This window comes from Manihot esculenta, chromosome 13, assembly GCF_001659605.2.
Source record: "Manihot esculenta cultivar AM560-2 chromosome 13, M.esculenta_v8, whole genome shotgun sequence".
In the NCBI taxonomy this organism is placed as follows: domain Eukaryota; kingdom Viridiplantae; phylum Streptophyta; class Magnoliopsida; order Malpighiales; family Euphorbiaceae; genus Manihot; species Manihot esculenta.
In genome coordinates this window covers 10,756,757-10,768,799 of record NC_035173.2, presented here as the reverse complement: position 1 = coordinate 10,768,799, position 12,043 = coordinate 10,756,757, and the positions used below count along the sequence as shown (strand labels likewise).

Sequence of the window (12,043 nt, the reverse complement as noted above, 5' to 3'; positions counted from 1 at the left end):
GGGACCTTGTAATTTGATCGCCTGAAAGCTGTTTCATCACCCCTCAGCCACACCTTAATCCGCTATTTGTTCCATACATTGCCATCCAATTACATCATTTTACTTCCACTGACAGATCAGCTATGTACACGTGTCAAAAACCCATTTCACAATTCCTACAAAGCGGATAACACACACACAAGCACACTCAGAATTCGGAAATTGATAACCATCCGGATGTCTCAAAACTCAAAAGGCTCTCCATTAATGAGTTCTAAATGTTAGCCAGCGGCAAGCTCACTGCCAACAGCAGCCGGCAGCCAGAGCTGATTCAGCCTGAGCCAACCACACCAAGAGTATTAACCATATTATCAACGGTGATAGAGAAGCTAGTGGCTCGTAACGACCGGATTGTAGATGGGATGAGCTCAGGCTTGACTAGGCTTGGGAAGAGCTTAAACGCATTTCATGGTGTAAGAGCACCTAGCATAAGCATTCAAAAATACTTGGAGAGGCTATACAAGTACACAAGTTGTAGCCCATCCTGTTTCGTGGTTGGATATGTGTACATAGACAGGCTGCTTCACAAGCACCCTGACTCTCTTGTCGTATCACTGAATGTGCATAGGTTGCTGGTTACAAGTGTCTTGGTTGCTTCTAAGATGCTGGATGACGAGTGAGTGCTCCTCTCTTTCTCTATTCTTTTTTGTTAGATTTGATATGATATAGTTACTATTATAAATAGGCTTAATTACAAAAATAATCAAAACAATTTTTCGCATTTTAGCTATTTAATTTAAATATTTAAATCTTGGTATGATTTTAGTGATTCAATAAATTAATTTCAATTAATATAGGAGTATAAGCATTTATTCATCCTTAAATCCTTAAATTAAATCGCCACATGAAAATTTTGAATGATATTAATGATTAGATTTTATATATTTATTTTATTTTTTTTATTTTATTTTTAGTATTTATCATCATTGATAAAAGTTGAATATAATTTCTTCAGTTGTTTATGAGAAAAAGGAAAATGGTGTGAGAATGAGAAACATATATTTATAGGATTTGCAAAACTGCAGGCACCATAACAATGCATTCTATGCAAGGGTAGGAGGAGTGAGCAATGCAGAATTGAACAAGCTGGAAATTGAATTCCTTTTCCTATTAGATTTTGGGGTAATGGTAAGTTCTAGAATCTTCGAGAACTATTGCTTGCATTTGGAAAAAGAGATGCTGTTGAATGGTACACTTCAGAAAATTGAAAGACCAATACCCTCTAATTCCTTGGATGATGTAACAGAAATATCAGTAGATGATACACACAACTCTACTTCACCATCTCAAGTAGTGGACTGACTCTTTTGAGTTTTAGAAATTTCTCTCCTCGTCTTGCTTGTTTTAGAAAAAAAAAATTTAGTAAAAAGATCAAGTTTACTCTGATTTTATTTTTCGATTTAAATTTATAATAAAGCCAAATAAACTAATTAAAATTTAATTCGCACTTTAAAATTAGAATATATAAATTATGGGATAAATTTAGCTTTTTAGCATAAAAAAAATTCTGTTAAAATCTCGCAATATTACTAAGTTTCTTCAGGAAAAATTGAAGAAAGGACAAAAGAATGGAAATTGTTCATTGAGTTGCTAGAGTTTTTATATCATCTGTCTAAAGTTGACGGTGAGAAGAATGTACAAAGAGACCAGGACAGTGATTGATGGAATTAAAAATAAAAGTGATGAGTTATAAAAATAGAAAAATAAATTTATTAATTATATTATATTTAAGAGACTAAAAAATAATTTTTTTTGTTATTGGAATATACTTTTTTTGCTGTTTTTTTAATTTAATAATTTCACACTCTTAATTAAATGACCTGTAAAATTATTTTAATTATTAATGATTAAAATTGTAAAATTTTCATTACATTTTAATTCTTAATAATTTAAGTTAATGTTTAAAACTAAAAGTTAAATGCATTATCATTTATCATTTGTAAAAGAAATTAAAATTGTTAATTTCAAAATTTTTATGTTTTTCATTGTTGAATGGTACTCTTATATTAAAAGTATTTCTCTTGAAATTACAAATTAAAATTATATTTTAACAACATTTATTTTGTGAAAAATAATTTTTATATATAAAGAATTATATCCATTTCATAAAAATAGGGTTATTTTTCTTTTTTATTTGTCTCAAATTATAGATGAATTTCTTTTTTGAGATAATAATTTATTAATTAACTTTTTAATATAATCTTGTTTAATATGTATTAAAAATTAATAAATTAAATTTGAAGAATAAATTAGTAATAAAATAATATAGGTGAAGGATATATTAAGGAAAATAGTATAATTTATTACTTTTTAACATATTAATGATATTTTTTTAATCCGTCTAAAATAATATATACATCTTTTTTTTTTACAGAAAAAGAGTATTTTTAAAGAAATTATTTTTAAAAAATAATTTATTTTTATTATCTAATTATAGTATTAAAAAATTAAAAGATGTTAATTAAATTTATATAATAAGTCCAGTTGTGTTAATAATAACTTTATATTTATGAAAATAAATTTTATTTTTAATCTAGTGCGTGTATAGTATAAAAGGAAAATATTATAAGTAAAACCAATGGTCTTTATCCTAAAATTTTAAACACCCAACTTAAAACTCAAGTTAGGGAAGAAGCACAGCGCCGGCCTATAATCGAGTATTCGGTTAAATAAAAAAAATCGGTTAAATTAAATTAATTTAAAATTTTAATTTAATTTTTTATTTATTTTAATTTAATTTAATTTTTAATTTTAAAAATTTTAATTATTTTATTTTGATTCAATTTTAATAAAAAAAATTAAAAAAATAAAATTGATCTGATCAGTAATAATAATATATTATTTTTAATAATATAAAAAAATTATATTATATTAATATTAAAATATTATAATTAAATTTTAAAATATTAAAAATAAAATATAAAAAATAAAAAATTTATTAAAATAATTTAATTTAATTTTTAATTAAAATTAATTTAATTTAACTTTTATAAATATTAAAATTTTAATTTTTAATTTATTTATTTTAATTTTAAACCGAACCGCTCTAATTTATAAACAATTATTTTAGGCTGGGCCCTATAAATATACATATCGTCTCATTATCTTCGCCGCCTGGGAAGGAAATAGTTGTAATCGGCACCCGTACAATCGCAAACGTAAGGCTTGGCCAGATATCACCAGAATTTGTAGCTGTTATAAAAAAAAATGAAGAACAAAGAAGCAAGGACTTAGCTCCAATCACCAGCGAAATGGTGACTCCAACGCCAAACAGTTGTCGTTAGAGTTGTCATGAGGGAGGAAATTCATGCATGCAAGCAAATACCTCACTCAGGCTGCAAACACATCATAATAAATTCTCAAGGAAGACTAAAAGAAACAAACTACATACTATAAAAACTGTGTAGAAATAAAACAAAACCTAGTTAATGAATAAAATAAACAAATTAATTAATTAATAATTTTTTTAAATTTCAAAAATATTTTAATATATTTTTTTAAAACATAAAAATAATTTCTTGAAGTATAGTATATTTTTTGCCAAAAATTAAATATGATTATTTACAAAACTTAAATTTAATTACACTTTCCTCATAGAAAAAAAAATTTAATTACACAAATAACCCCGACGACAGTAGTCTACCAATAGCAGTGGTTAAAGTAGAAGACTGAAAACGAAAGCGGCAACCGCCGGATGCCCTATATAGTTATTGAGTCGTCTCACAGGAGGGTCGTCTCTTCAGTCCTCGCAGTTGATACAAAGCTTGAGCTTTCAGCAAGCTTAAGCTTGTAATGGACACAATTTGCCCAATTGATCGCAAGTGCGCTTCTCAAATCTCCGTTCTTCTCCATCCTCCTCCTCCTCCCCAAGTCCAGGCAGGCACCCTTCTTTCTCTATCTCTATATATGTATGCAGACATACACATGCGAATCTCAAGTTAAGCTGGAGCTTTTTACATGTCTTTGGTTTTGTTGAACTGAGATTATGATTTGGTTATGCTTTCTAGGAGTATTTCGAGGAGCTCATATCGAGTAGGCAATGCCGTGGAATCAAAGTTAAACAGAATGGCGAGTTTGGAAAGGGTACATTACTTGCTGAGTTGTAATCATTCAATCGGAAAAGATATATTGTTCCCCCTTTGCCTTGGCTATATCGTACTTACATATATCCTATTGAATTTCTTAATATGAACTTTTTAATCTGACTAGCTTGAGTTTGTGATATTATTCACTGTGAGTTCATATTCCATGGCTATTTATGAAGCAATTTTTATTCAGCAAGTGATTTTTTCTTCGGAGAATGTGAGCATTGGATGCCAGCTTTTAAATTATGAATTGGCATCAGGGAAAGAAAATAAAAAGGGAGACATAGTGGGCAGGGTGGAAAAATTATCTGTAGTAAAAGTTTTCTCTTGGCTATAGTAATTAATGGGGAATGTCTTTCAAAAGTTTCTCTAATAAACAAGTTGCTTCTTAGTAAGCACAGCCTTAACAATATCCCAAAATATTCATAATTTTGTTCCTTTATGATATTTATGTTTAAAGTTATGTTTAAGTATATTTAGATATTTACTTTTATCATCAAATGTGTAGGGGGATTGAGGTACAGGATCAATGTAACTGATCAACTATTTTGGGATTAAGGTTAACTCGAGTGTATTAAATTTTAGAAAACAATGTTCAATGCTAAAATTCATTTAGAAAAATCAGAATAAGTTCTGCATTTTTTTCTGTTCTTTATATATCTATTAGTGCTAAGGATTACTGTGAAAGGTCCATTATTGTTCTTTTTATTCTCATGTAGTTTTTAAAAGTTATGATGTGTATTTCAATATTTACAGCTGCAAATGGTGTATTTCAGGTGTCTATGCTGATTTGGATTTCAAGGAAGGAGAACTAATTTTGAAGGACCCAATTCTTGTGGGTATTCAGCATCCTTCAAACAAGGTCTTGAGATCATAAGTATTTCCTCAATTTTTTTCCCTGCTATTTTCTTTCCTATACCTTGCCCAAAAAAATTGCAGTTTTCTATTTTCCTTAGTCTTCTTCTTCTTTGCAGATCGACTGTCTAGTGTGTAGCTTTTGTTTCCAATTTATTGGTTCAATAGAACTTCAGATTGGGAGGAAGCTCTATTTGCAAAGTCTAGGTGTGTCAGCTAACGAAGCATGTGACAATGAAGGAAGTTCAAAAGATTTTTGTGACACCAATTCAGCTGATGAAGAAGATGATTGTTATGTGAAAGAATGTAAGAAGTTGGGGAATTGTGCTTCTTCTAGCAGTTCCAATGGCAAAGTTACTTTGCCTGAGGCGCTTGTGCAGTCATTAATGAATGGCGAGTTGGTGTTGCCTCACTCCAAAACATTTTGCTTGCCTTCAGCCATTGCTTGTCCTGGGGGATGTGGAGAAGCATACTATTGTAGGTAAGTCATTTTGTTATTTCTCTTAAATGGTTAATATTTGTTATTCCAATCTTTCATTTCAAATATCCTCTTATGTGTGTGAATGTATCTGTATGTGCTTTGAAGCATGTTGCTTTTCAACAATAAAAAATAGAAACATAAATAGCCCTGGATGAGCTCTTTTAGGGGCTTCCAAAAGAGTTGCCTCTGTAAGTTAAACATCAACTTTGCTGTTCTTCCAGCTGGCATGATGCAATTATATACTTTGACAACTACCTTTGCAAATGATACTGGTTACTTGAACAGTTGAACCATAGAAAAATTGGAACTGATTATCTGGTGTCGATATCTATTGATTTATGGTGGCTTTCTTACTACTATGTGAAACAAGAGGAGCAATTTTAATGGTTATTTCTTCAAATATTTTGAGAAAGCTTGAGAGTACACTGTAACATGGACAAAAGGAAATGGTAAAAGTTTTTCAAGGCTTAAAATGGGAGTGCTTTTATTTTTCAGCTGGAAGCAAGAGCCTACTGATTCTGGTTTTTTACTATGTTTTCTAGTGTGGTTTTTTATGCTACTGGAACTTCTAGAAACATCTTCTTTTTCCAATTTCTTTTTTTATTAGGCATTGAGCATGAGTTCCCTTTTATTTTAACCAATATTATCCAATATTGTTGTAGCAAAAAATGTGCGGAGGCAGATTGGAAATCTTCTCATTCATTACTTTGCACTGGGAAGAGGTCAGAAGCACTGTCAAGAGAAGCACTTGCAAAATTTATACAACATGCTAATGGTTAGGTTTAATGTTGAATGCCATTTTCATTCATTAACTTGCTCAGGTACTGCTTCGTTTCTTGTCCACTTGCTCACTATTTTTTCTCTCTCTATTATGCTCTTTGATTTTCACAGACACAAATGACATCTTCCTCCTTGCAGCCAAGGTATGTGCTATTTTGAACTTTCTATTTCCTTAGCTCCTTAGCGAAGCAACCATGTATTTTGCATGTGAATCTGCTTGTTGAATAACTAAATAGTTTTCTACACGTTTGCAGGCAATTTCTTTCACCATTTTAAGATATCGAAAGCTAAAAGCTGCTCATCTAAAAGGACAAAACAAACATACTGATCCTGTTGAATTGGACTGCCTGGAACTCTCTCTACTTTTGGAAGCATGGAAGCCACTATCAATTGGATACAAGAGAAAGTAGATATTTATTTTAATGATGCCTTTCCTTTTTGAATCTTAATACAATATCTTCACCAATTTTATGAATACTGTCTCATGTTCGTATATTTGTGAAAAAGGTTTTAGATATCACATTATGTTATGAAACCTTTTTTACCTTTAAAAAGAGCATTTTGGAAAGCTGCATTTTGGAAGTGCATTATATTTATGCATATAAGAAGGCTTGTTTAGAGTTTTAAGTAAATAGAGGAGACAATTTTTTTCCCTCTTTTTGTGTAGGTGGTGGGAATGTATTTCATTGCCAGATGATGTTGATTGTTCTGATGAAACTGCATTTAGGATGGAAATAAGGGATCTCGCATTCACCGTAAGATTTTCAATATCCCAAATATTCTAAAGGCCAGATTGTGCAGTCTTTTATTCACTTGGTGCTTGATGCATGTTCAAATATGATACAACAAAAAATCTACTATTATTCCAGTTTGTTCATTTATACAATTTTGTTTTGCAGAATAAATAATTCTATTTGATGATTCAACTTTCCTTGAATATCTTCTAGCATTTACTTGCATATAGTCATTGTAAATTTCCAATTTAAATTCGCTGTCATATGCATAAACCAACAGTTATTCATAATGACTGATCCTAATCAGTTGCAATTACAACAAAGACAAGCAACCATTTAGTGACCACTCATATCTGAAAAAGAAGAAAGAAAAAGAAAAGTTCTATTGGATTTGCTATAATTTTTGGGTAGCTTTAGTTCCTGACCTAGATTTTCTTTTCACTCATTGGATTCTCTCTTGTACTCCAGCAAAACCTTGTTGCCAACACCTTGTGTTTTTCCTTTAATATGGTACACCTAGTTTTGAGAAAGAAGGAAATACTGTCTTCTTTTTGGTGTTTTCGATCTTCATTTGAACCCTTTCCATGCCCAGCATGCTAGGTTTCAGCTCAGCCAATTCTGCTCCTTTTGGAGACCACAATTCTTTGATAGATCTGAATTTGGAATGGCTGTATCTTATTGAAAAGTTATATCATGAAATGTAACTAGCATCACTTTTCAAACTTGCTCCAGTGATCCCTGTTCATAATTTATTATTTTTTCCTGCTTTTTTATGTACTTGATCCAAATGATTCTGTTTGAATTTTTGCAGTCGCTGCAGCTCCTTAAGGCTGCTATCTTTGACCAGGAATGTGAGCCATGTATCCTATTCCAAGTTTTGGTTCAATTTATGTTTTTTGAAGATTGATGTTTCTTACAATTTATTTTAAAGAAAATTACTACTTAATCCCTATGGTTCGGGGAAACTCACTAGATGGTCCATCAGTTTTGAAAAAATGCATTAAAACGTTTCTGACATTTTAAAATGTCTACTAGTTTGTCTCTCAATTAGTTTTAGCCATTGAGTATTATAAAAAAGTCTAAAATGCCTCTGATACAGAGGGACTAATTAATAAACATTTTAAAAATTTGAGAGACCAATTAATAAATTTTTCAAAAGTATAGGAATTAAATAGTAAAATATTTAATGCCAAAATTAATAGAAGGACAAAGTTTATTAACTTTTTAAAATATTAGAGACGTTTTAATGTATTTTCCAAAACTGAAAGATTAGTTAATGAGTTTTTCTATATCACAGAGATTAAGTAATAATTTTTTCTTTTTTCTTTTTTTTTTTTTATGATTGAGAAGTACTTGACACAACAAAGTATTCTCCTTAGAAATCTACGGGAATATTATTGGCATGTTTGAGCTGAATAATCTGTAAGCATCACAATTGCTCAGAGCTTCATTCTTTTTTATTGTACCACACAAAATTGTTAATCTTGCATGTAAAAAAGGAGATAATTGCAATGGACTTGGTTAGCATTGAGACAAGATAAACACCTCCACTAAATAGATCGTGTTGTCATCTGTATCATGCGCATGATTTTCTCCAGCGTTCAGGTAATAGTTCTAAGTTTCTTTCTTACAGTGATTTGGTTGTAGCATCTCCTGTGGAAGATTATTTTTTGTACATTGATGCTCTTCCGTACTCTGAAAAGGTTAGAGTGCTTTTCTTGTCCATCTGAGTTTCGTGTATATATATATATATATTGAATTCTAGTGCCATTCATAAACAATGAGTTTCAGAGAACTGCTGAGGAAATTACTCAATCACTTCTGGATGCTCTTGGCGACGGTTATTCTGTTTGTTGTCAAGGTATAATTAAAAAAACTGCAACTGCTTTGCCACTCAATACTGACAGATGCATTTTGTCTGTCTTGTATGATTCAATTTTCTAAGTTTTATCTGTTAGTGCATGTGCATGCAGCTGAAAGACTACTCTTTTTTTTTTTTTTCACTTTTTCAAAATACTCTCTTCTTTCAATTTTGTTGTAGAAATTCCTACATCATATATATATTGTATACTGTTATTACTCATTTGCGATGATTTGCAGATATATTTATATATTTTTGAATTTTGCATTAGGTACTGCATTCTATCCATTACAGAGTTGTATGAACCACTCCTGTTGTCCAAATGCAAGAGCCTTCAAAAGAGAGCAGGTATGCTTAAGGTCCACATATGGCTGGCTTGTTTGAAAGCACAATCCACATATTCTTCAAAAATTATAAAAATTTGTCACTGTGGGTTTCGTAATTTGTTTTTGTCATCACTTGTAGGACAAGGATGGCCAAGCAACAATCGTTGCCCTCAGACCCATCAGTGAGGGAGAAGAGGTGTTCTCATTTACTCATCACGTGTGATCCTTACTCTTGTTTAGGACCTATCCTTAACATAATAATGGATGTTAATTGAAAAAATTGATCCTGTATTTTCAGATTACGATTTCATATATAGAAGAGGACCTTCCTTTTGAAGAGAGGCAGGCATTACTTGCAGATTATGGTTTCAGATGCAGGTGTGCCAAATGCATAGAAGAAGAGACCACCTAACTTATTTCCAAGCAAAAACCTACTGAGAAATCAACATAGAATGTGATTTGGCGAGACATAGAGATATTGATGCTTGACTACTTGTGAGTCAAATTCTGGAATAGCAGAAAAATTGGGTATGGAAAAGCTTGGCAGAAGAACAAGAGAATCAGGAAAGAAACAGAGCCTTCAATTCATTTAAACTATAGCTTCCACAAGTCTTTTCAGTGTATTGCAGAAACAAACTCATTGGGCAACCATATTCTAGGTCTCTGCAACTTCCCTTCAAAGGGTGTTTTATTTATTTATACATTTATTTTAGCAAATTTTGTTAAGTATTTTTTGAATGGGTTATTTTGGATTACCTAGGAAGATGAGGCCAGTTCCTTATTTGTTGTAATAGAGTGATTTGCATATCTATGTCAATATAATGGAATGCTAAAACTACCATAAAATTTCGTTTATTTAATTAAGTTTATATTATAATTTTAAAAGTTACAGAAAAAATAAATTAAAATAAAATTTTCTTTTCCTACTAATAGGTTGGATTGAAAAGAAACTTCAGTGATTGATAAATTAAATCGTCACTAATAATATGGTTTAGTAATAACTCTGTTGTTAATGCCTATTAATTCATTGCTAATATTTTTTATGACAATTTATAGCTAATAATTTTCAGTGCAATTCTAAATATTATTATAATTGCAATAGAATATAGTTTTGTTTTATTAATAATTATGATTATAATTTATAAAAAAAAATCTATTGTAATTTATAATTTAAAAATATGGTACATAAGAGGGAAGAAAGGGAGAAGGATTTTAAATTTTATTATTTAGATTAACTTTAGGGTTTAACTCAGTTTTATTTATATACTTAAATTTTTATTTTTATTATAAATCCAAAAAAATTATAAAAAATAATATAATTAAAAATTCTAAATTATTTATAAAAAAGTTGGTGTTATAAAATTAAAATCGATGTTATAAACAGATTTTGGAAAATAGAAATAATTTTTTTTAAAGAAAAGTGATCCATTTACATTAGAAAAAAAAAAACTAAAATCAAACACGTTTTTTTTCTTTAATATACATATTAATAAATATAATAATGTATAATTCAATTTATTACTTATAAAATTATTAATTTAATTATAAAATTTATAATTTAAATTTTTATTAATATATTATTTATTTAATTATTTTATAATAAGATATTATTATTTTCATATCTATCTATAACTTTTATATTCTATATCTATCCATCATTTACTGAGTTCAATGATAACAGATTGATTGATAGTGAGACGCAAGTTTCCTTATGTGGTTTTTTTTAACTCATTCTCTCCCTTTTGTTTTTTTCTTTAAATCTCACTTCTACTTTCGAAAAACGATATGCATTAATTGACTATCGATAAAAAAGAAAATATTATTCTCCCTATTAAGACTTTCAGAGATATTTTGATTATTACTTATGATTTTTGTAAGGTATTTCTCACATACAATTCAATTAATTTTCAGAATATACGAACCTTTTTGACAGATTTATGGCGTCAATAAACAAGAATTGAGAGGAGACATTTCATTAATGTGGAAGAGTCATGAATCTGTTTTTATAGTTGACTTTTCTTCAAATTTTATTAGTTCGATTGTTTCAGAAGATAATGTTCAATAGAGGTTTACTAGTTATTATGGGTTTCCGGAATCGCAACGACAACTTCAGTTTTGAAATCTTATTCGAACTTTATCTCGTAGAAACTCTCTTCCGTGACTTTGTTCGGGAGATTTTAATAATTTATGCTCGAGAAATGAGAAAGAAAAAAAGAGTATCTTTGTCAAATTATCTTATGCAGGGGTTTAAACAGTACTTGAGGAATATTTTTGATAAATTATCTTATATAGGGATTTAATTTTGAATGATTGTGAATCTTTGTTAGACTCTAGAACTGATATTTCTGCTAGATGGGTTCGTCGTAATACTACTCTAACTGCTTATACTTTATTTAGAGAATCCATCAGAAATAATCGTCTCTCTATTTGGGATGATATCTTTTTTTATTTCATAAAATTTTATTAATATAATCAGTAATTTTGCTTTTAAAAATAAAAAACGATAACAGATTGATTTGTATTTTAATTGACTAAAACTATATGATAATTAATTTAATTGACTATATTATTTTACTATTTTGATTTACTTTCTTTTTTTAAAGGAAAATAACATTAAAAAATTTTAAAACTTTTAACAGTTTGAATATTTATTAATATATATTATACCAAAAAAGAAAGATTGTTACGTTTTATTACATGACGGAATCCTAAAAATTTTCACATTATCACTTTGCAACTTTCAAGTACAAATATTGAGTTAAGTTTAAATTTTAATGCAAAAGTCATAAAAATAAAAAATAATTTAAAATAATTTTTTATTAAAAATAATCATATAATTCAAGAAAAATAATCAATAAAAATAATACAGTATTTAAAATCAT

At 29.2% G+C, this 12,043-nt stretch overlaps 2 protein-coding genes across 2 annotated transcripts; both read left to right on the top strand.

Annotated features, from left to right (window-relative positions):
* The first annotated feature begins 105 nt into the window (after positions 1-105).
* LOC110629347 (cyclin-U1-1) lies at positions 106-1,430 on the top strand. Its single transcript, XM_021776266.2, has 2 exons — positions 106-655; positions 1,065-1,430. Exons 1-2 carry the CDS (start codon positions 258-260, stop codon positions 1,339-1,341), a joined length of 675 nt encoding a protein of 224 aa, XP_021631958.1. The 5' UTR covers positions 106-257; the 3' UTR covers positions 1,342-1,430.
* A 2,112-nt stretch (positions 1,431-3,542) lies between these two features.
* LOC110630397 (histone-lysine N-methyltransferase ATXR2) lies at positions 3,543-9,952 on the top strand. The gene is made up of 15 exons (XM_021777880.2): positions 3,543-3,915; positions 4,047-4,122; positions 4,901-4,986; positions 5,099-5,460; positions 6,123-6,235; positions 6,352-6,383; positions 6,495-6,646; positions 6,908-6,995; positions 7,786-7,834; positions 8,342-8,396; positions 8,608-8,677; positions 8,766-8,835; positions 9,107-9,183; positions 9,301-9,357; positions 9,460-9,952. The coding sequence occupies exons 1-15, from the start codon at positions 3,832-3,834 to the stop codon at positions 9,571-9,573; spliced, it is 1,485 nt and encodes a 494-aa protein (XP_021633572.1). The 5' UTR covers positions 3,543-3,831; the 3' UTR covers positions 9,574-9,952.
* The last annotated feature ends 2,091 nt before the right edge of the window (positions 9,953-12,043 follow it).